General features: G+C 44.5%; 1 protein-coding gene across 2 annotated transcripts; it reads left to right on the top strand.

The window, feature by feature from the left end:
* The first annotated feature begins 1,014 nt into the window (after nucleotides 1-1,014).
* LOC106591100 (vascular cell adhesion protein 1-like) lies at nucleotides 1,015-24,455 on the top strand. Of its 2 annotated transcripts, none has more exons than XM_045710902.1 (6): nucleotides 1,015-1,244; nucleotides 15,445-15,613; nucleotides 15,772-15,851; nucleotides 15,950-16,297; nucleotides 16,468-16,734; nucleotides 23,507-24,455. In XM_045710902.1, the coding sequence occupies exons 2-6, from the start codon at nucleotides 15,537-15,539 to the stop codon at nucleotides 23,575-23,577; spliced, it is 843 nt and encodes a 280-aa protein (XP_045566858.1). In that variant the 5' UTR covers nucleotides 1,015-1,244; nucleotides 15,445-15,536; the 3' UTR covers nucleotides 23,578-24,455. The 2 variants fall into 2 exon arrangements, with proteins under 2 accessions (XP_045566858.1, XP_045566854.1); XM_045710898.1 differs by lacking the exon at nucleotides 1,015-1,244 and adding an exon at nucleotides 14,499-14,761.
* The last annotated feature ends 382 nt before the right edge of the window (nucleotides 24,456-24,837 follow it).

Below are 24,837 nucleotides of genomic sequence, written 5' to 3'. Positions count from 1 at the left end.
TAATTTCAATGCCCTCCACACACACATTGTTACTTACCTTACAGATCACAAAGTGAGCTAATTTCCACTCCATTCATATGAAAATACATTTGATTCATACACTGGCTTGTCTGGCTGTCATGTTTTCATTTTAAACAGGCATTCCCTTATCTACACTGAAATCATTTTAGTCCTCAATTATGAATTCAAAAAATCATAGCTCATTAGTACACCCTTGTGGTTGAATATATATATATAATATAGCATGTCTTGTGATACAATGAATAATGTTGAACTAACAAATACCATCAAGGGATAGTTACAATTTACAATAACGAACACCTTATGAACCAGCTGTGAAAACCAATCTAGCAATATTTTAGACTTAAATACATAACCATTGATATTTATTTGGTACATGTGTGTCAATTTACTTTCAGATTGTATGTACACTCACATGGCAGTCAGACTGAAATACAAAATTCTGGTGTGTGGAATAGAGAAGAGGTGGGTATTGTGTGGATGGGAGGTTCTGCCTGTCACTTGTTTTTCAACAGGTAGTGAGGGAGTTAATGTTAAGAAACTAGATGCAGCTGCTATGCTGAAAAAACATAATTGAATAGCAGGAAGTTGCAAGGACAATGAGTACAATGACCGGATAGAGAGGTGGGGGCATGCAGTACAATTGCCATCTCTGAGTAGGATGTCATGACAGAGAGTGCATTAGCTGAGAACATAATAACATTTCCGCCTTCTAACATACTATTGTCAGGAGGAAACAGGAGAAGAATGGTGGCAAATTGACTGACGTGTGAACCATATACAATAAATGTATTTTTGTTGTGTAAGCTAGGGGGTCTGCCACCATTGTCGTCCAAACCGGAACAGATGTGTTCGTCATCAGGCGTTAACAAGCAAGAACTGATATGGAGAGATAATGGTGAAGAACAGTCTAGAGAAGTTATTATCATATAGAGGGAGGAGACTCTATACATTATGCAAAGACAGAATCATATAAAAAAAAGGACTCTGTAATATGAGAATGTAGTCTTTTTCATGGAAGGGGTCGGCTTTTGTTACTTTGTATTAAAGCCTATATTGAATTCAAAAGTTCTTGTAAGAGTGTTATATTTTTTAAGCAATATTCCACGACATAAATGGCGAGCTTGCCAGGAGATCGAAGGGACCTCGGACAGTGTCGTTCTTGGCTGGTGACAGTTTCTCGGGACAATCTCACAAACGGGTGGCCGCCCAACTATATACAGGTAAACTTGTTCTTACGTAGTTGAAATGTTTGTGTAGATTGCTTCAGGGTTTCTGTCTCAGCGGAAAAAGACGTCACGTAGGTCTCTCCTTACATTCCAAAAAAAAACGTGTAATGCTAAGAGCTTTTGAATTCAATAGAAACTGCTTGCATGCATGAATTTTGGGGGTTGTTAAATAAAATTAAATATGTACATCTGTGAGGACTAAATGTGTGGTGAGCGGTAGGCCTGGCCTGGTATGGGGCTGCCGCTGCCTGCCCATATGGTCAAAACAAATAAATAAGTAGATAGAAAATCCTGTGATAACGCTTCGATAAAATTAGTAGAAGGACTGAATGGACAGATTGCTTAAGAATACAGCTCTAAGAGAGTAGAGGGCTGCATAAATAAGTAGGTAGAAAGCCCACGAGACCGCTTTTAAAATTAGAAAAAGGGTCGGCCTGGGTGAATAGTTAGGGAGCAGGAAAACGTCGACCCGATTAGGCGAGGTTCAACTGCAAAACAGATCCTGCAGATAAAACGCTCCGTCTAGCTAACGGAGTCGGTAAATCAGTAGGCCACTCCTCGTTGCTGCTCTGAGGAACAGAGTATAGCAGGGAGGGGGTGAGAGATATGAAAGGGAAACTGACCCGTTTAGGCAGAATTTCCGTCATATTGTGTATGAACGTAAATAGGATAGGAAGGGAAACTGACTCGATTAGGCAGGACTTCCGTCATACCATAAAAACCTGAATGAATGAATGAAAGCTTCTCTGTGTCTGCGGAAGTGAATCAGAGAAGCTAAAGACTGCAGTTAAATATAGTATACTGGGGTGTGTGTGTGTGTGTGTGTGTGTGTGTGTGTGTGTGTGTGTGTGTCAACTAGTCAAGGGGAAGGAATGCGCATACCTCTGTGACAGTTGATCGAGTGTAATAGGAAAAGGATGCGCATAGAGCATACTGGGAAGAAAAAGAAATCAAAGGGTATTGATTAAAAGGAACTATGAAAAGGTAGAACATTTACATAAATGTGTTAAATAACTAGTCTGGAATGCATAGAACTTGTGGTAAAAAGTATTAAACAAGACACATGGTATATACGGTGTGTGAAGTGAGAAGATAAAACATACAGATAAAACACAAGCTATACTATATGGTTAAAATAAACTCAGGCTATTAAGAATAAATAGTAACAACAAATACATAAAGAAGAAGGACGGTAGGAGGAAATCAGTGGATAACACTGGAGCTGCAGGACCCTGAGGAAGTTACAGCATCTAGGAGAGAGTGGGTCTGGAGAGACTCTACAAGTGTAGAGAATAGATAGGATCAATTAGGAATATAAACAATAAGACAGCATATCATAAGTGAATAACTATAAAGAGATAAAGTGTAGATATTATAAACAGCTGAATTAGACAGAAAAATGTGTTAAATAGGATTAATAAAGTTAAAGTAATGTAAACTGATAAAATAAATAAGACACCAGCAGAGATCGTAGGGGCGACAATTCCTATGTAAAAAAAGAAATAATAATGATATCTGTGAATGGAAAAAACGCACAGTGATATTTGAGGTGCTGTACTGGGATAAGAAATTAAGTCATCTGTAGCGTTCAGTATACAGTTGCAGACAGTATAGAGTGGGCTTTAATAGGAGGTATTAAGTGCTGTGACTAATGAATTATTATCTGAGAGAATGAGAAGCAGCTATACGAGAGTATGCATCCTTTTCAAAAGAGCAACAACTAATCGTTTTGAGGTTAGTAAGAATGGAACTTTCAGAAAGCCGTGTATGGTCTCTGTTCGATCAATGAGTGGTTCATAGAGATGACAGTTTCTATGTGATGGAAGATGTATTAGATCACGTTTTACCTAACTGTTTTTAGAGAACCGATGGGATTTACAAATAGTCCCACTTGGTATCATTTAGCATTGAAACAATCGTTTCTGCGGCGATAAAATACAAGGATGATTTGTTATTGGCGTCGAACGACGGAAAATAAACTTATATGAGAGACCACCAAGTTAGTAAATTAGGTGGAGGAACAGGCAAAGCAAAATGTAACATGTTTGAGGTTTTCTGAGGGCAAGATAAACTGTGCGTTCTGAGACATGGCTAAACTCTCCGCGCATGCTCAGGAACACGTAAGGAGTTTTCAGTTTTGTTACAGACATATTATGCCGTCATTCTCAGAAAGTGCTAAAACACTTGTAGAATGGAATCAAGAGTGTGAGGAAATGTTTGTTGAGTTAAATAAGTAATTGGGTTAAGCGCCAGCATTGGGATTGCCAAATTTAAAATGAACTTTTAAAATATTTGAGTTAGTTTATGAACATGGTGGTGGATTGAAACAAACATTTAATGATTGCAGTAAGGATAGTGGATTTATGTTACTCTGTTTTTGGGTTGGACAATTTATAAATGCTTTAGTTATGATTTGGATATAGAACTGTTTAAATGTACTAGGCCTAGGGAAGCTCTGGAAACTAAATCCTGAGACAGGGAGGTTGACAGAACTTACAGAAGATTAAAGGTTTTTGTTTCTTTTGTTTTATTATCTCATTGCAATTTTAATGTTAAATTGTGTTGATATAATTAATTGCATAAAAGATTTATAGTCTGTTTTGCGATAACACACAAGGATGAAGGAGGAGACCAACATAACTTGGGCATAGAACGTAACGGATGGACGTTTTCCCCAGGTTTAGTTACATTATGAGTAGTGGTCATAGAACGTAACGGATGGACGTTTTCCCCAGGTTTAGTTACATTATGAGTAGTGGTCATAGAACGTAACAGATGGACGTTTTCCCCAGGTTTAGTTACATTATGAGTAGTGGTCATAGAACGTAACGGATGGACGTTTTCCCCAGGTTTAGTTACATTATGAGTAGTGGTCATAGAACGTAACAGATGGACGTTTTCGTTTATCACCCCAGGTTTAGTTACATTATGAGTAGTGGGCATAGAACGTAACAGATGGACGTTTTCCCCAGGTTTAGTTACATTATGAGTAGTGGTCATAGAACGTAACGGATGGACGTTTTCCCCAGGTTTAGTTACATTATGAGTAGTGGTTTAGTTACATTATGAGTAGTGGTCACTTATTACAAACATGCAGTTATTAGAATTTATTTTTCTCTTTTGTTATCTGGTCAATTTATTTTTGTTTTAAGGAACATAAGTGTGTTTATTGTTCCTGAGGAGGGAATGTTATAAATTGACTAAAATTGATTCGAGAATGTTTTGATATGTATCAAACTGTGGGAGGAAATTAGAAGTAGGAAATGATGTGTTATGGGTTAGAAGTTAGAAGAACTGTGACTACATTGAGGATCTGAGGGGGCTCATAAATGAAGGTTATGGTAGTAGAGGGGGGTTATTTCTAGAGACTATGTATACTTTTAGAGGAAGATAACTCACAGAAGAGAAAGGACAGCTGGCTGTGTAAAATATAGGGATGTACAATATAGGGAAAATTCTGAGTAAATTGAACATTACACACACCTAGATTATGGTAAGAGTAAAAGTGATAGTGGTGACATTTAACACTATGGTTAAAGTTTAAGAAAGTTATGACTTGGATTTTTAAGAGGTTGGATATTCTTCCAACTGGAAGACACTTGACTGATTACATGTTATTCTTACAGCAGTTGCTGTAGGGACCATAATTTGCCTATCATTATGTATAAGAATATCTGTGGTAAAAGGAGAGGAAACAGAATGTTTAAATAGGGCTGTTATTTAAATATTACAAAGTAGTGATCTTGACATGAGAAGAAAGTCTGTTGTCAGGAAATAACCCATGTGTTAGTGTGTATGTCCTCAGGAGAAAAGCAGCACATAAGAAGCCAGAAATAACCAAGGGCATGGGCTGAATTCTGGAGATTGAGTGTACATCAAGATACACCAGGCTGGGGGTATACTTCTTATAGCACCTGCAGTGGTAAAGATCGTCATGTCTCTCTTCGGTGGGCGCATAATTCTCACAAGAAGTAAGGTCCAGCTGAATAATGGGTGAGCTTGAAAGCACCAAGACAGAGGACGCGGAGAGAGAGAGCGAGAGAGCGAGAGAGAGAGAGAGAGAGAGCGAGAGCGAGAGACTAGATTCCACTGTAGACATACAGTTGTTGGGTTTGGGAGCTACTTGTTTGATTGGTTAATGCATCATGTGAAAGAGGATAGATGTTAGTGTAATTGTACTTTGAACAACATGTTGAAGGCATTAATGTGAAAGCATATACAGTATTGAATTACTTCAAGAAGATATCATGTTGATTAGGGATATGCCTATCAGTTGAAATGGAGCAGATGGGAAACAACGTGAAAATGACATGATTTGGGAACACCTCTCAGACTGGGTGAAAGCATGAGGAAGCTTTTTAGAGCTTTCATTTTTGTGGAATCCAGCAGGAAAGTATCCTGGAGGCATAGAGTCAGGTGAAGAGAGAGTGGGAATTGTCATGTCTCAGATTTCGGTTTTCATGAATATATTTATGCATGACATATCACATTGTCGATACTGTTGTGTTTTTATTTTTCACTTTCCAAGTCTTATGCTTAGGAACCAGAAGGAGAGGGGTCGCCAGCTTCAGCTGGAATGTTAGTTGGTGAGTGATGAGTGAAATAAGTGGATGTATGGTGTGATCATAGAACAGAGGCCATAAGTCTAAGTTTGAATGCCTCACAGAAAGAAGGCAGAAACCTGAACCAGGACCAGAGGTTCCACGTCTGGTGATCCAAGGTGACCAGGTCCGAGTGTTCCGGAAGAAAGGAATGAGCCAAGGAGGGAGGGTCCCTACAAGGTGGCTCAAACAACGTTAACTGCTGTCCAGGTGAAAGGAAGAAAAACGTGGTACCATCTAAACCACTGTACCAAAGTCCCGTCGGAAAGGAGGAGACAACCACCAGGCTATGAAGACGAAGAGGATGCTGATACACCAGGTGGGTGTCCAAAGGGAACGGGAGCAGAGGAGATCCAGGAGACGGGCAGGAAACAGGCAGGAGATGGGCAGGAGCCGGGCAGGAGCCAGGCAGGAGCCGAAGAAGAGGTGGATCAAGGAGCAACTTCCAACAGACACTCTCTCCTGAATATCCAGAGAGTCCAGGGATGGGGAGGAGTGACATGCCTGTTGCTTCTGATGACATACCTACTCTGGCAGATACCCCTGACAGAGGTGCTGTCCAAGGGGACAAAGAATCAACGACAGGAGAATGGAAAAGAGACTTTCTTATCATCAACTTATCTGTCCTCACATGGTCTTTCTAACAGTGAAACAGGACAGATGAAGAATGGTAGAATGGTCTTGACAGCAACAGCGACAAACCTAGAAGAAATTGTAAAATCACCTCCCACTAGAGATTATTACATCAACTAAGACAATAGCAAAACCACAGGAAAGTGGGTTGATGCAGAAAATCTGGACATCTGTTACCAACTGGGGTGGCTACAATGAAGAAACTACCCCAGAATCAAACATTGATCAACAATTTAGAAAAGCAGTAACAAATGGCGTGTTTAAGTGGGCTCAATAAGCAGCAACTAAACATAGGATGGACAATTGTATTTTGTGTAGCAAATCACCTTATTCTGATATTTTAATAGTACCTGAACTTGCATCTTTTGAATAATGTGTTAGGTGGAAAATGTTCAATGTATTCAGAGAAAATACTATATCCCTTTGTGCAACATAGAATGTAGAATTGCCTTAGGTAGTACCAGGGGTAGAAGTGTCTTAAATGAAACTATGTTGGGAGAATATGAATGTACAACATATGACATAAGAACTGAATTAAATGGTCCTCATAATGATAGGTTTACTATTGTAAAAAGTAGATAAATGTTTCTACAGCTTTGGAGATAATGGGATAGATGTGAGAAACACTACAGTTAATTGTTAAATTATTTGGGTGTTAAACTGCAGGAGTTTGTAAATTTGATGATAAAGGAATGATTGTGAATCACAAAGGTAAATGTGGTAATATAACTCAAGTAGCATTATCTCTTGAAATGTTAAAGAATCAGGAAAAAGGTATAGCTGATAGTTTCAGGATGTGTGGGCAGAACAAACTCTTGAATGTCTTCCTAAAAGACTGAACAGATATTTTAGTTAGAGCGATAAACAGGTGTTTTCATTTGTGATTTCACTGTTAGAGGTGCCTGTAAGGAAGGATCTTGTTTAAATGTCGTGTTTAGAATGACATTATAAGGGTTTTCTTATTCTCTGTATATTGTACATAACTGAGATAACCTCAGGCTATGTACTACATGCTCATGCCTCTTGTAACGGCTGTCTTCGTCGTCCTCAGATGAAGGGGAAGAGAAATCAGACCAAAATGCAGCGTGGTAAGTGTCCGTCATTTTAATGAGAAAACTGAACACTAAAATACGACAAGCAACATAAAAGAACAACCGAACAATTCCATAAGGCACAGAAGGAAAACAATCACCCACAAAACCCCAAAGGAAAAACAGGCTACTTATGTGTGACTCCCAATCAGCAACAACGAACTGCAGCTGTGCCTGATTGGGAGCCACACACGGCCCAAAACGAAGAAATACAAAAACAGAAAAATGAACATAGAACGCCCACCCAATGTAACACCCTGGCCTAACCAAAATAAAGAACAAAAACCCCTCTCTATGGCCAGGGCGTTACAGTACCCCCCCAAAGGTGCGGACTCCGGCCTCTGAAGGGGAGGGGTTTTTGGGGTGGGCCTTCCTACGGCGGCGGCTCAGGTGCGGGACGTGGTCTCCACTCCACCCTCGGCGTCGCCCACTTAGGTGGCGCCCCTGGCCGCGCCGGAGGACTGGCGGGTGACCCTGGCTGCGCCCGGCTGGCGGGCGACCCTGGCTGCACCCGGCTGCTCCGGGCTGGCGGGCAGCTCCGGCGGCTCTGGGTTGGCGGGCGGCTCTGGCGGCTCTGACCCAGGATTCACCAGGCTGGGGAGACATGAAGGAGGCCTGGCCCTGGGCACAGGCACAGGACTCACCAGGCTGGGGAGACATGAAGGAGGCCTGGCCCTGGGCGCAGGCACAGGACTCACCAGGCTGGAGGGCGGCTCTGGCGGCTCCGGACAGGCGGACGGCTCCAGACAGGCGGGCGGCTCTGGTGGCTCCGGACAGGCGGCTCCGGACAGGCGGGCGGCTCTGGCGGCTCCGGACTGGCGGGCGGCTCTGGCGGCTCCGGACTGGCGGGCGGCTCTGGCGGCTCTGGCCCAGGATTCACCAGGCTGGGGAGACCCACTGGAGGCCTGGTCCGTGGAGGAGGCACAGGACTGACCAGGATGGGGAGACTCACTGGAGGCCTGGTCCTGGGAGGAGGCACAGGATAGACCAGGCTGGGGAGACCCACTGGAGGCCTGGTCCGAGGAGGAGGCACAGGATAAACCGAGCTGTGGGGGAGCACTGGAGTTCTGGTCCTTAGCCTTGACACCCTTACTCCAGGCTGAATGCCCACTTTGGCCCGGCACGGGCAGAGAGCAGGCATTGGGCGAACTGAGCCCTCCCAGCGCCCTGGAGACACAGTGCGCAGAGCCGGCGCAGGATACCCTGGACCGAAACGGCGCACCGGAGACCAGATGCGCTGAGCTGGAACACTCCGACCTGGCTCAATGCCCACTCTCGCATGCCACTTGCGGGGGGCTGGCATGTAGCGCTCTGGGCTATCAACGCGTACTGGGGACACAGTGCGCTTTACCGCATAACACGGTGTCTGACCAGTACTGCGCTGCCTCCTGTAAGCACAGGGAGTTGGCTCAGGTCTCCAACCTGACTCTGCCACACTCCCCGTGTGCCCCCCCAACATTTTTTGGGGGCTGCCTCTCGTGCCTGTTGCGCTCCCTTGCCTCATACCAGCGCCTCTCCGCTCTCGCTGCCTCGATCTCCCACTGCGGGCGGCGATACTCCCCAGGTTGAGCCCATGGTCCTTTACCGTCCAGTATCTCCTCCCATGTCCACGAGTCCTGAACGCTCTTCTCCTGGTGCTGCTCCTTCCTCCGCTGCTTGGTCCTTTTCTGGTGGGTGATTCTGTAACGGCTGTCTTCGTCGTCCTCAGATGAAAGGGAAGAGAAATCAGACCAAAATGCAGCGTGGTAAGTGTCCGTCATTTTAATGAGAAAACTGAACACTAAAATACGACAAGCAACATAAAAGAACAACCGAACAATTCCATAAGGCACAGAAGCTATACGGAAAACAATCACCCACAAAACCCCAAAGGAAAAACAGGCTACTTATGTGTGACTCCCAATCAGCAACAACGAACTACAGCTGTGCCTGATTGGGAGCCACACACACACGGCCCAAAACAAAGAAATACAAAAACATAGAAAAATGAACATAGAACGCCCACCCAATGTAACACCCTGGCCTAACCAAAATAAAGAACAAAAACCCCTCTCTATGGCCAGGGCGTTACACCTCTTCACAGTACATTGGTTCATTGATAGTGTTTTTATTTCGTTTTTTACTGGATCTTTTACTCCTATCTGTGTTATTGATTGGATATGTTTGGTCCAGTTTATTTTGTGTGTATATGGTTGATATCTTTTTGCTTCCATCCTTTAACTGTTACTTTGGTTTGTGGGACTAATTAGTCCCAGAGGAGGGATTTATGTGGGAGTTAATGTAAAGAAACTAGATGCAGCTGCTATGCTGAAAAAACATAATTGAATAGCAGGAAGTAGCAAGGACAATGAGTACAATGACCGGATAGAGAGCTAGGGGGCTGAGTGAGTCTGCCTGCGGTCCGGAGCCGAGTGAGTCTGCCTGCGGTCCGGAGCCGAGTGAGTCTGCCTGCGGTCCGGAACCGAATGGGTCTGCTTACGGTCCGGAACCAAGCGAGTCTGCCTACAGTCTGGATCTTCCAGAGTTGGTCCAAAGTCCGGAGCCCCCAGAGACGCTCTACTGCCCTGAGTATGCTGCAGGGGTGGACAGGTTGGGTGGGGGTTGTAGACCGGAACCTGAGCCACCGCCAGTATAGGTGGGTTGGGGAGGGGGGGGGGGGTGTAGCACAGGTGCCGTCGTTGACGGCAGCCACCCTCCCTTCCCTCCCTTTAGTTTAGGGGATTTGTTTGTTTTGGGGTAATTTTTTAGTTGTTGTGTGAGGTGCATCCGGGGTTTGCACCTTTTTGGGGGGGTACTGTCACGTCTTGACCAGTAATAGGGGTTATTTGTTATTGTAGTTTGGTCAGGACGTGGCAGAGGGTATTTGTTTTATGTGGTTCGGGGTGGTGGTTTGTTTAGTAGGGTATTTGATTTATGTATTCTGGGTGTTTTTGGGCACTGTTCTTTGTTAGTGTATTTCTATGTTCTGTCTAGTCTTTTGTATTTCTATGTTTTGTTAATTGGGGTTGGACTCTCAATTGGAGGCAGGTGTTTTCTAGTTGCCTCTGATTGAGAGTCCTATATATAGGTATGTGTTTGTTGAGTACTTTGTGGGAGATTGTTCTGTGTATAGCCTTGTGCCTTACCAGCCTGTGATTAGTCGTTGTGGTTTCTTTGTGTACGTGTTTGTTTTGGTTCTCCTTCTTGTCCGTTTATAATAAAGAAGATGAGTGCACATTTCCCCGCTGCATTTTGGTCTAAATCCGACGACAAACGTTACAGTTACTTTGTATTAAAGCCTATATTGAATTCAAAAGTTCTTGTAAGAGTGTTGTTATATTTTTGAAGCAATATTCCACGACAGTAGTGGACTCGAAGAGGGAAACTGCAAAGTCCAGGCGCTGCTGCCCTCTTTGTTCTGAGTGTTTGCAGTGCTGGTGTTTTTAGCTAATCTGTGCAGCTCACATGATGTGCCCAGTATGATAGTTGTCCTGCTCTTACTTAGCAGATAATGACAACTTGACAATAACAGTAGCTGATGTAATGAAAAGTTGGAGGGTGGTTGGTAAAGGAGGACGTCAGGTGGATCTGGGTGTTGGGCAGAACCCCTAGGTCCTGGAGAACAGGAGCAGAGTAAAGGGAACAGGGTAGGAGATAGACGTAAACAAGAAAACAATCTAGAGGTGAAATAAACGCACACCTATTTAGACGAGGTGCTGGCTATAAAGGAGAGCCGCACACTCTAGGAACCTCAGATGCAAAAATATTTATGTCCAACGTTTCGACAGACAAGCTGTCTTCATCAGGGTATAATGACAAAAACTGCGGTGTGACTCGTTTATATAGTGTCAAAAGACACACACACAGGTGCTGTAATCATGGCCGGGTTTTGCCTGATATCATTGGTTTATTCTCAAATATTAAAATAGCATACAAAAACATAAATAATAGAGTATATACAGTTGTCCTGTTTTTTCTGATGGATAGAAACTCGGTGGGTGTGTGTTTATTTCCCTTCTGATAAGAAACTTTCCCTTCCTCTGAGTAAACACGTACCACTCAGAGAAGGGTGGAGTTGGATGAGTGAAAAAGAAGGAAGAGGTAGAGTGGGCTTGAAAAAGTTAGAGGAGAAAAGGCAGAGGGAGGGAGGGCAGAGGGAGGGAGGGAGGGAGAGAGGGACGGAGAGAGGGCAGAGGGAGGGAGAGAAGGCAGAGGGAGATAGAGAGAGCAGAGGGAGGGAGAGGTACATCTGAGAATCTGACTGAACACTACTTGAATGCAACAATAACAGAGACATTATAAACTCCTGAAATATAAGTCCGAAACAGCACCCTATTCCCTATGTGGTGCAAGGCGACTGGTCTAACGTAGTGCACTATATAAGGAATAGGGTGCCATTTGGGATAAGTATGGGAGGGGGAGGAGGGCTGACATTACAGAGAGGTAGTTCAGGAATGTTGTGTGTGTTCAGATCTAATCAACTTCCTCAGTTCTGTTTAGCTCTCTGGCGCACAGATATCATACCGCCCAATAATGCTAACCTCCCCTGTCTTGTAATGGTGAGAGGTTAGCATGTCGTGGGGGTATGATAAACAATGCTAACCTCCCCTGTTATTGTATTGGTGAGAGATTAGCATGTCTCGGGGTATGATATACAATGCTAACCTCCCCTGTTATTGTAATGGTGAGAGATTAGCATGTCTTGGGGGTATGGTATACAATGCTAACCTCCCCTGTCTTGTAATGGTGAGAGATTAGCATGTCTTGGGGGTATGATATACAATGCTAACCTCCCCTGTCTTGTAATGGTGAGAGATTAGCATGTCTTGGGGGTATGATATTTGTGGGTCTGTAACTTTCTCACTCATTAGTATTCATAATTCAGGACTATCCACAATCATGGTAAAATCCATATGAATGTAGAAGTTTTTAGAAACATATTCTATTGTTATTTACAATAAAAGAGACTAACATGTCACAACACATTATTTACCACTTCTATTGGGCACAACATTATCTGAAACACAACCAAAACAAACAGCAAATGTATCCAACAAGTTTGTAGAGTGATAAGCTTTATGTGATCATTTGGTACTAATAATATGGGACCAAATTCTTAACTTTTTACTACTTTAATACACATAAGTGAATTTGTCCCAATACTTTTGGTCCCATAAAATGGGGGGACTTTGTACAAAAAGTGCTGTAATTTCTAAACGGTTCACCAAATTAAAGCTGACAGTTTGCAGTGTAACCTCGTAGTCAATGTATCATTTAAAATCCAAAGTGCTGAAGTACAGAGCCAAAACAACAAAACATATGTCACTGTCCCAATACTTTTGTACACATACACTGAGTGTACAAAACATTATGAACACCTGCTCTTTCCATGACATTGACTGACCAGGTGAAATCTATGATCCCTTATTGGTGTCACTTGTTAAATCCACTTCAATTAGTGTAGATGAAGGGGAGGAGACAGGTTAAAGAAGGATTTTTAAGCCTTGAGACAATTGAGACATGGATTGTGTATTTGTGCCATTCAGAGGGTGAATGGGCAAATATATTTAAGTGGCTTTTGAACAGTGTATGGTAGTAGGAGCCAGACGCAGCGGTTTGTGTCAAGAACTGCAACGCTGCTTGGTTTTGGTATACTCAGTGTAGAATTATGGTAAAAAACACAGAAACTAAAGTAATGTGGGTGTACCCACTACATTTCAATAGAATGGGCTCACCAGATGAGACAGTGTGTGTTTGTGGTGAGAGTGAGAGACACCTGGTGGCACAGAGAATAAATCAGACAGTTCTCTATTTCCAATACTCCATTATACACTACTGTCCTTATTTGGGTCTCTCTCGCTGCCCATCTCCCTCCCTCTCTCTCCCCCATCTCCCTCTCCATTTCTCTCTCTGTCTCTCACTCACCTCTCTTTAGCCTGTACTGTCACACAGAATTATTACTATGTTTCTGGTCACGAGGAGTAACAGAACAATGTTTTTCTCTAGCTTTTTGGGAAATTCCAAACCAGTGACACCGACAGGAACCTACTACACTTCCCCTCGTCCTCTCCCCCTTCACTGCCCGTAGAGAAGCAGGAGAGAGAGGAGGAGGGCTCACCCCTCACTGCCCGTAGAGAAGCAGGAGAGAGAGAGAGAGAGGAGCAGGGCTCACCCCTCACTGCCCTTAGAGAAGCAGGAGAGAGAGAGAGAGAGAGAGAGGAGGACTCCCCCCTAACTGCCCTTAGAGAAGCAGGGAGAGAGAGAGAGAGAGAGAGAGGAGGAGGGCTCACCCCTAACTGCCCTTAGAGAAGCAGGAGAGAGAGAGAGAGAGGAGGAGGGCTCACCCCTAACTGCCCTTAGAGAAGCAGGAGAGAGAGAGAGAGAGGAGGAGGGCTCCCCCTCACTGCCCTTAGAGAAGCAGGAGAGAGAGAGGGAGAGGAGGAGGGCTCCCCCTCACTGCCCTTAGAGAAGCAGGAGAGAGAGAGAGGAGGAGGAGGGCTCCCCCCTCACTGCCCTTAGAGAAGCAGGAGAGAAGAGAGAGGAGGAGGGCTCCCCCTCACTGCCCTTAGAGAAGCAGGAGAGAGAGAGAGAGAGGAGGAGGGCTCACCCCTCACTGCCCTTAGAGAAGCAGGAGAGAGAGAGAGAGAGGAGGAGGAGGGCTCACCCCTCACTGCCCTTAGAGAAGCAGGAGAGAGAGGAGGAGGAGGGCTCACCCCTCACTGCCCTTAGAGAAGCAGGAGAGAGAGAGAGAGAGGAGGAGGGCTCACCCCTCACTGCCCTTAGAGAAGCAGGAGAGAGAGAGAGAGAGAGAGAGGAGGAGGACGGATCACCCCTCACTGCCCTTAGAGAAGCAGGAGAGAGAGAGAGAGAGAGGAGGAGGAGGGATTACCCCTCACTGCCCTTAGAGAAGCAGAGAGAGAGAGAGGGAGAGAGAGAGAGGAGGAGGGCTCCCCCCTCACTGCCCTTAGAGAAGCAGGAGAGAGAGAGAGAGAGGAGGAGGGCTCACCCCTCACTGCCCTTAGAGAAGCAGGAGAGAGAGAGAGAGAGAGAGAGAGAGAGAGAGGATCGTTGGGGAGTTTCCAGTAAAAATGATTCAGCTCCCTAACAGAATACAGTGTCCTTCACTGAGGGACGCTCAAGGATTATTACGGGGAAATGGAGATTGTAATACTTGTTTCATTATTGTCTCTGTATTGTGACTTCACCGGTAAGTTAGACTTCTGGTCTAGTACAATGTTGTGATACAGGTGCTTGGTAAGTTAGACTTCTGGTCTAGTACAATGTTGTGATACAGGTGCTTGGTAAGTTAGACTTCTGGTCTAGTACAATGTTGTGATACAGGTGCTTGGTAAGTTAGACTTCTGGTCTAGTACAATGTTGTGATACAGGTGCTTGGTAAGTTAGACTTCTGGTCTAGTACAATGTTGTGATACAGGTGCTTGGTAAGTTACATTCTACTAAGCTAACATATGGAATTGTTTTAAGATGGTCATACCATTGATTTGGGTATGCATTCACTACTGTAAGTTGCTCTGGATAAGAGCGTCTGCTAAATGACTCAAATGTAAGTGTGTGTGTGTGTGTGTTTGGCATCACAGAGCACAATGGCAGGAAGAGGAGGGTCCAGATGTTGTCTGTGTTGCCATAGTGATAACTAGAGGTCATTAGAAGCATGGGGTCTGCTAGTACGGGAGATGTACGGTAGCATGGTGTGTGTGTGTGGTGTGTGGTGTGTGTGTGTGTGGCAACTTCTGGGTTATGGAGTGTAACATGTAGTTGATTAACATACAGATAGATAAACATTAGACAATAATATTTTCCTGTTTGGTTTGAACAATAAAATCAACAATAACAGAACAATAAAGTTATAACTTGACCTTGGTCTTCCAGATGCTGAGTGCCTGGTGATCAGTCCTGCCAGGCTGGTGGTGAAGTATGGAGACCCAGCTTCAGCCAAATGCACCTTCGATCAGCCTAAGCAAATGGGCTGGGAAGCGACCGAGGGAGGGACGGGTCTAACAGACAAGGAGGTGAAGTTCCTACACTGGAGTGTGGACAGGTAAGAGAGGCAGACACAGCTGAGACTTTTAAAACTCGTTTAAAAAAGGCTTCAATAGCCTTTAATTCATGGTTTTACTGGTATTTTAGACAGTTCTGGCTTCTATTTTTCATTGATTTATTTTAAATGCACTTTAAATATTTCATTTGATTTAACAGTGTGACTGACTGGAATAACAACCCAACATGCTTCACAGAAGCAGGCCAGTGTCAGAAACAGCTGGACATCACAGTTTATAGTGAGTGACTCTCCCTTATCTTCTCTGGAGTTTCTGAATGTATTCTTAGTATGGCTCTGCACTGTTAAATCACTTTGTGTGTTTCCATTCCTCCACAGAGCTTCCAGACAGTGTCTCCATCAGCTATAGGAAGTACCCTGATCCGATGGTTGAGAAGCATCACTACCAGCTACAATGTCTTGTCCAGAACATCGCTCCTATTGAGAGACTCAGGGTGACCTTCTACAAAGTCAATACCACTGGTGAACAGACAGAATTAGACACACAACAGAAATCCAAGGACAACATCAAGACACCAGAGAATGGGGCCTATACTCTGGACTTCACCCCTAGTAGAGATGATGACGGGGCCCAGTTGTGGTGTTCAGCCATGTTAAATCTGGGACCAGAGGGACCCCAACCTCCTCCTGTAATGGAATCAGACCGCCTCAACATCAGCGTGCTCTGTGAGTCCATCTGGTTCTCTGTCTCCACACATTTAGTACAACTGTTAGTTGGATACCAGACGATTCAGGACATTGACTGATGTTGTTTTCACTTCATATTCTCTCATTAAACAACTTGTTTCATCTCTCTTTCTCTCTCATTAATCAACTTGTTTCTCATACCCCCCCAGACAAGCCTCAGATCACTATGAGTCCTGGATGTTTCTCCAAGAACATCACAGAGGGCGACACCTTATCACTTAACTGTAGTGCAAAGGGTAACCCTGCCCCCTCCTACGATTGGTTGCACCCCCAATCCGCCCCCGCCCCCAACACCACAGAAGAGAGATCCGTAGTGACCATCACCAACATGGCCAAGTCTCACTCTGGAGAGTACACCTGCATCGCCAGAAACCCCCTGGGAAACAGCACCTGTACTGTTAACGTGGAGGTCACAGGTGAGATGGATGGATGATTGGTTGGATGTTTGGTTGGCAGGTAGGTTAATAGATTCGTCCGTCGGTCTCAGTCGGGGGCAGTTCAGGGTCGTTTGGGGGTCGTTCGGGGTCAGTTGGGCGAGAAGATCAATTTTTTAAAATTCAACAATAGAATTCACACCTCGTATATTGAAAACCTCCTGGGTGGCCGGGCTCTCCTCGTCATGAAAACCTCTCCCCTGTGTAACCGTGCTCTCCTCGTCATGAAAACCTCTCCCCTGTGTAACCGTGCTCTCCTCGTCATGAAAACCTCTCCCCTGTGTAACCGTGCTCTCCTCGTCATGAAAACCTCTCCCCTGTGTAACCGTGCTCTCCTCGTCATGAAAACCTCTCCCCTGTGTAACCGTGCTCTCCTCGTCATGAAAACCTCTCCCCTGTGTAACCGTGCTCTCCTCGTATAATGAAAACCTCTCCCCTGTGTAACCGTGCTCTCCTCGTATAATGGAAACCTCTCCCCTGTGTAACCGTGCTCTCCTCGTCATGAAAACCTCTCCCCTGTGTAACCGTGCTCTCCTCGTATAATGGAAACCTCTCCCCTGTGTAACCGTGCTCTCCTCGTCATGAAAACCTCTCCCCTGTGTAACCGTGCTCTCCTCGTCATGAAAACCTCTCCCCTGTGTAACCGTGCTCTCCTCGTCATGAAAACCTCTCCCCTGTGTAACCGTGCTCTCCTCGTCATGAAAACCTCTCCCCTGTGTGATCGTGCTCTCCTCGTATAATGGAAACCTCTCCCCTGTGTAACCGTGCTCTCCTCGTATAATGAAAACCTCTCCCCTGTGTAACCGTGCTCTCCTCGTATAATGAAAACCTCTCCCCTGTGTGACCGTGCTCTCCTCGTATAATGAAAACCTCTCCCCTGTGTAACCGTGCTCTCCTCGTATAATGAAAACCTCTCCCCTGTGTAACCGTGCTCTCCTCGTATAATGGAAACCTCTCCCCTGTGTAACCGTGCTCTCCTCGTCATGAAAACCTCTCCCCTGTGTAACCGTGCTCTCCTCATATAATGAAAACATCTCCCCTGTGTGATCGTGCTCTCCTCGTATAATGAAAACCTCTACCCTGTGTGATTGTGCTCTCCTCGTATAATGAAAACCTCTCCCCTGTGTAACCGTGCTCTCCTCGTATAATGAAAACCTCTCCCCTGTGTAACCGTGCTCTCCTCGTATAATCAAAACCTCTCCCCTGTGTAACCGTGCTCTCCTCGTATAATGAAAACCTCTCCCCTGTGTAACCGTGCTCTCCTCGTATAATGAAAACATCTCCCCTGTGTGATCGTGCTCTCCTCGTATAATGAAAACCTCTCCCCTGTGTAACCGTGCTCTCCTCGTCATGAAAACCTCTCCCCTGTGTGATCGTGCTCTCCTCGTATAATGAAAACCTCTCCCCTGTGTAACCGTGCTCTCCTCGTATAATGAAAACCTCTCCCCTGTGTAACCGTGCTCTCCTCGTATAATGAAAACCTCTCCCCTGTGTAACCGTGCTCTCCTCGTCATGAAAACCTCTCCCCTGTGTAACCGTGCTCTCCTCGTCATGAAAACCTCTCCCCTGTGTAACCGTGCTCTCCTCGTCATGACAACCTCTCCCCTGTGTAACCGTGCTCTCCTCGTCATGAAAACCTCTCCCCTGTGTAACCGTGCTCTCCTCGTCATGAAAACCTCTCCCCTGTGTAACCGTGCTCTCCTCGTCATGAAAACCTCTCCCCTGTGTAACCGTGCTCTCCTCGTCATGAAAACCTCTCCCCTGTGTAACCGTGCTCTCCTCGTATAATGGAAACCTCTCCCCTGTGTAACCGTGCTCTCCTCGTCATGAAAACCTCTCCCCTGTGTAACCGTGCTCTCCTCATATAATGAAAACATCTCCCCTGTGTGATCGTGCTCTCCTCGTATAATGAAAACCTCTACCCTGTGTGATCGTGCTCTCCTCGTATAATGAAAACCTCTCCCCTGTGTAACCGTGCTCTCCTCGTATAATGAAAACCTCTCCCCTGTGTAACCGTGCTCTCCTCGTATAATCAAAACCTCTCCCCTGTGTAACCGTGCTCTCCTCGTATAATGAAAACCTCTCCCCTGTGTAACCGTGCTCTCCTCGTATAATGAAAACATCTCCCCTGTGTGATCGTGCTCTCCTCGTATAATGAAAACCTCTCCCCTGTGTAACCGTGCTCTCCTCGTCATGAAAACCTCTCCCCTGTGTGATCGTGCTCTCCTCGTATAATGAAAACCTCTCCCCTGTGTAACCGTGCTCTCCTCGTATAATGAAAACCTCTCCCCTGTGTAACCGTGCTCTCCTCGTATAATGAAAACCTCTCCCCTGTGTAACCGTGCTCTCCTCGTCATGAAAACCTCTCCCCTGTGTAACCGTGTCTTGTTGAAAACCTCTCCCCTGTGTACCGTGCTCTCCTCGTCATGACAACCTCTCCCCTGTGTAACCGTGCTCTCCTCGTCATGAAAACCTCTCCCCTGTGTAACCGTGCTCTCCTCGTCATGAAAACCTCTCCCCTGTGTAACCGTGCTCTCCTCGTATAATGGAAACCTCTCCCCTGTGTAACCGTGCTCTCCTCGTCATGAAAACCTCTCCCCTGTGTAACCGTGCTCTCCTCATATAATGAAAACATCTCCCCTGTGTGATCGTGCTCTCCTCGTATAATGAAAACCTCTCCCCTGTGTGATCGTGCTCTCCTCGTATAATGAAAACCTCTCCCCTGTGTAACCGTGCTCTCCTCGTATAATGAAAACCTCTCCCCTGTGTAACCGTGCTCTCCTCGTATAATGAAAACCTCTCCCCTGTGTAACCGTGCTCTCCTCGTATAATGAAAACCTCTCCCCTGTGTAACCGTGCTCTCCTCGTATAATGAAAACCTCTCCCCTGTGTAACCGTGCTCTCCTCGTATAATGAAAACCTCTCCCCTGTGTAACCGTGCTCACCTCGTCATGAAAACTACTCCCCTGTGTAACCGTGCTCTCCTCGTCATGAAAACCTCTCCCCTGTGTAACCGTGCTCTCCTCGTCATGAAAACCTCTCCCCTGTGTAACCGTGCTCTCCTCGTCATGAAAACATCTCCCCTGTGTGACTGTGCTCTCCTCGTCATGAAAACCTCATCTCTGGAATTGAAGAGGAGCATCCCAACATGGAAACACTAACGCCGAATAAAAGCCCCATAGCTCCAATGTGATATCAACTTTCACATAATCATTGGTGTTACTCAATACAAGCGTTGTGATTTTGACATTCCAGGTGTGTTTATGTTACTTGAAACCCAACACAGCTCATTACTATACGATGTGTCTATTCTATAGTTGAATTGTGAATAATTCTCCCCCCCACATACTGCTAACATAGAGCAGGGCTCTCCAACTCTGTTCCAGGAGAGCTACCGTCCTGTAGGTTTATTTCCAACCCTGTTCCTGGAGAGCTACCCTCCTGTAGGTTTATACTCCAACCCTGTTCCTGGAGAGATACCATCCTGTAGGTTTATACTCCAACCCTGTTCCTGGAGAGCTACCCTCCTGTAGGTTTATACTCCAACCCTGTTCCTGGAGAGATACCCTCCTGTAGGTTTTATACTCCAACCCTGTTCCTGGAGAGCTACCCTCCTGTAGGTTTATACTCCAACCCTGTTCCTGGAGAGATACCCTCCTGTAGGTTTTATACTCAAGCCCAGTTGTAACTAACCTGATTCATCTTATCAACCAGCTAATTACTAGAATCAGGTGTGCTAGATTAGGGTTGGAGTGAAAACCGACAGGACAGTAGCTCTCCAGGAACAGAGTTGGAGAGACCTAGAGGGAAAATAGAGAAGGTCCTGTTAACCTGGAGTTCTGTTCAGTAGACATGAAACAGAAAAAAACACTGATGTAGTCTCTGATAGGGCAGCACTAACACTGATGTAGTCTCTGATAGGGCAGCATAAACACTGATGTAGTCTCTGATAGGGCAGCATAAACACTGATGTAGTCTCTGATAGGGCAGCATAAACACTGATGTAGTCTCTGATAGGGCAGCATAAACACTGATGTAGTCTCTGATAGGGCAGCACTAACACTGATGTAGTCTCTGATAGGGCAGCACTAACACTGATGTAGTCTCTGATAGGGCAGCATAAAAACTGATGTAGTCTCTGATAGGGCAGCATAAACACTGATGTAGTCTCTGATAGGGCAGCATAAACACTGATGTAGTCTCTGATAGGGCAGCACTAACACTGATGTAGTCTCTGATAGGGCAGCACTAACACTGATGTAGTCTCTGATAGGGTAACACTAACACTGATGTAGTCTCTGATAGGGCAGCATAAACACTGATGTAGTCTCTGATAGGGCAGCATAAACACTGATGTAGTCTCTGATAGGGCAGCACAAACACTGATGTAGTCTCTGATAGGGCAGCATAAACACTGATGTAGTCTCTGATAGGGCAGCATAAACACTGATGTAGTCTCTGATAGGGCAGCACTAACACTGATGTAGTCTCTGATAGGGCAGCATAAACACTGATGTAGTCTCTGATAGGGCAGCATAAACAATGATGTAGTCTCTGATAGGGCAGCATAAACACTGATGTAGTCTCTGATAGGGCAGCACTAACACTGATGTAGTCTCTGATAGGGCAGCATAAACACTGATGTAGTCTCTGACAGGGCAGCATAAACACTGATGTAGTCTTTGATAGGGCAGCATAAACACTGATGTAGTCTCTGATAGGGTAGCATAAACACTGATGTAGTCTCTGATAGGGCAGCATAAACACTGATGTAGTCTCTGATAGGGCAGCATAAACACTGATGTAGTCTCTGATAGGGCAGCATAAACACTGATGTAGTCTCTGATAGGGCAGCATAAACACTGATGTAGTCTCTGATAGGGCAGCATAAACACTGATGTAGTCTCTGATAGGGCAGCACTAACACTGATGTAGTCTCTGAAAGGGCAGCACTAACACTGATGTAATCTCTGATAGGGCAGCATAAAAAATGATGTAGTCTCTGATAGGGCAGCATAAACACTGATGTAGTCTCTGATAGGGCAGCATAAACACTGATGTAGTCTCTGATAGGGCAGCACTAACACTGATGTAGTCTCTGATAGGGCAGCACTAACACTGATGTAGTCTCTGATAGGGCAGCATAAACACTGATGTAGTCTCTGATAGGGCAGCATAAACACTGATGTAGTCTCTGATAGGGCAGCACAAACACTGATGTAGTCTCTGATAGGGCAGCATAAACACTGATGTAGTCTCTGATAGGGCAGCATAAACACTGATGTAGTCTCTGATAGGGCAGCACTAACACTGATGTAGTCTCTGATAGGGCAGCATAAACACTGATGTAGTCTCTGATAGGGCAGCATAAACACTGATGTAGTCTTTGATAGGGCAGCATAAACACTGATGTAGTCTCTGATAGGGCAGCATAAACACTGATGTAGTCTCTGATAGGGCAGCATAAACACTGATGTAGTCTCTGATAGGGCAGCATAAACACTGATGTAGTCTCTGATAGGGCAGCATAAACACTGATGTAGTCTCTGATAGGGCAGCATAAACACTGATGTAGCCTCTGATAGGGCAGCATAAACACTGATGTAGTCACTGAAAGGGCAGCATTAACACTGATGTAGTCTCTGATAGGGCAGCACTAACACTGATGTAGTCTCTGATAGGGCAGCATAAACACTGATGTAGTCTCTGATAGGGCAGCATAAACACTGATGTTGTCTTTGATAGGGCAGCATAAACACTGATGTAGTCTCTGATAGGGCAGCATAAACACTGATGTAGTCTCTGATAGGGCAGCATAAACACTGATGTAGTCTCTGATAGGGCAGCATAAACACTGATGTAGTCTCTGATAGGGCAGCATAAACACTGATGTAGTCTCTGATAGGGCAGCATAAACACTGATGTAGCCTCTGATAGGGCAGCATAAACACTGATGTAGTCACTGAAAGGGCAGCATTAACACTGATGTAGTCTCTGATAGGGCAGCACTAACACTGATGTAGTCTCTGATAGGGCAGCATAAACACTGATGTAGTCTCTGATAGGGCAGCATAAACACTGATGTTGTCTTTGATAGGGCAGCATAAACACTGATGTAGTCTCTGATAGGGCAGCATAAACACTGATGTAGTCTCTGATAGGGCAGCATAAACACTGATGTAGTCTCTGATAGGGCAGCATAAACACTGATGTAGTCTCTGATAGGGCAGCATAAACACTGATGTAGTCTCTGATAGGGCAGCATAAACACTGATGTAGCCTCTGATAGGGCAGCATAAACACTGATGTAGTCTCTGATAGGGCAGCATAAACACTGATGTAGTCTCTGAAAGGGCAGCATTAACACTTATGTAGTCTCTGAAAGGGCAGTATGAACACTGATGTAGTCTCATAAGGATGCAATGCTCATTTCCTCTCTCTGTTCCTTTAAACTTTGGGGTGGTTGTCTTGGTAACAGTAGGTCATGTGCAAAACACTTCAGAGTAAAACAAATCTAATTTGAGTGTCCTTGTATATGGAGGATGGGAATTGTATCATTACTGAGATCCACATATGAATGTGGTATAAATCAAAACTCAAAAGGTAGGACTCGTGTCGGACTCATGTAGTTTTTTTGATGTTTACACATTGGGGGAAAATATCAGATATACATCAGACATGCCAAATTATTGGCAGAAGATCAGAATTGGGCTGCCTGTGTATACGCAGCCTAAACGTCTGTTTCCCTCCTCAGGAGCTTCCTGTCAGGCTGCTGGAAGTGCCATGGTGGCTGTGCTGCTCCTCCAACTCATTCATTGGCTGTAAGACCACTTCCTGAACCCACTGATTGGCTGAATACATGCGATTCTTTTTTTACAGCTGTGAGTGGGGGCTGTCTGTCCACTTTCTGCTGACTATTGATTCATTCGTTTATTGATTGGTTGATTGGTTACCATGCCTACAATACTTTGATAATATTACCTTGTAACTTTATGATTTTGCCTTATATACAGAACCAGTCAAATGTTTGGACCCACCTACACATTCAATGGTTTTCCTTTATTTGTACTATTTTCTACATTGTAGATAGTGTGCACAGCTGTCATCAAGGCAAAGGGTGTCTACTTTAAAGAATCTAAAATATATTTTGATTTGTTGAACACTTTTTGGTTACTACATGATTCCATGTGTTATTTCATAGTTTTGATGTCTTCACTATTATTCTCCAATGTATAAAATAGTAAAAATAAAGAAAAACCCTGGAATAGTAGGTGTGTCCAAACTTTCGATATATATATATATATGGATTTCATTTATTTTACAAATTGTATTGCCTGCATTTTATTTCACTATCTCTGACCATTCGTGATCTTAGTCAGCTATGACACATAATACTTTATTTCACATTTCCTTATTAAGTTATGGTGTCAGATAAAATACAATGAACTAGACTTTGTTAATATACAAATGACGTTGGTCTAGGTGAGGATTTTTTCTGCACTAGTGTGTCAATAGCAGGACATCTTTGACTCTAGATTACACCGACTTAACGTACTTTACATTGTTTGCGAGATCAGACATGATATCATTCTAATCCGAGTGTTCATTTTAGGCAGTTGCTTTCATTTCAGCGCGTCTAATTTGTAAACATTTCAACTGTATTAAATTATAACTTTTTTCAATTCCATAAAACATTAACATGATCTTGTGATGTAAGAGTCGAGACCGTGGCGAAGCTTTAGAGTTCTTATCGATTCAACGGTAAAACAATGTGTTCCATTGGTCCCATTTCAGCCATTATTGGGGTCATATGCATATGAACACACACTCTGCTGTGGGGCTTTATAACACATCAATGTAACACACATTCTGCTGTGGGGCTTTACAACACCTCAATGTAACACACATTCTGCTGTGGGGCTTTACAACACCTCAATGTAACACACATTCTGCTGTGGGGCTTTACAACACATCAATGTAACAGTAGAACAAATATCACAATATCAGAATATAACTTCAAATGAAATACATCAATGTAGGCTACAGCAGAACAGACATATGAGGATATATAGGCCTCCATATGTT

The sequence above is a fragment of the Salmo salar genome, chromosome ssa02 (assembly GCF_905237065.1).
Source record: "Salmo salar chromosome ssa02, Ssal_v3.1, whole genome shotgun sequence".
Taxonomy (NCBI): Eukaryota; Metazoa; Chordata; class Actinopteri; order Salmoniformes; family Salmonidae; genus Salmo; species Salmo salar.
Note: the sequence above shows the minus strand (reverse complement) of the source record. Positions and strands in the feature narration are given on the sequence as shown.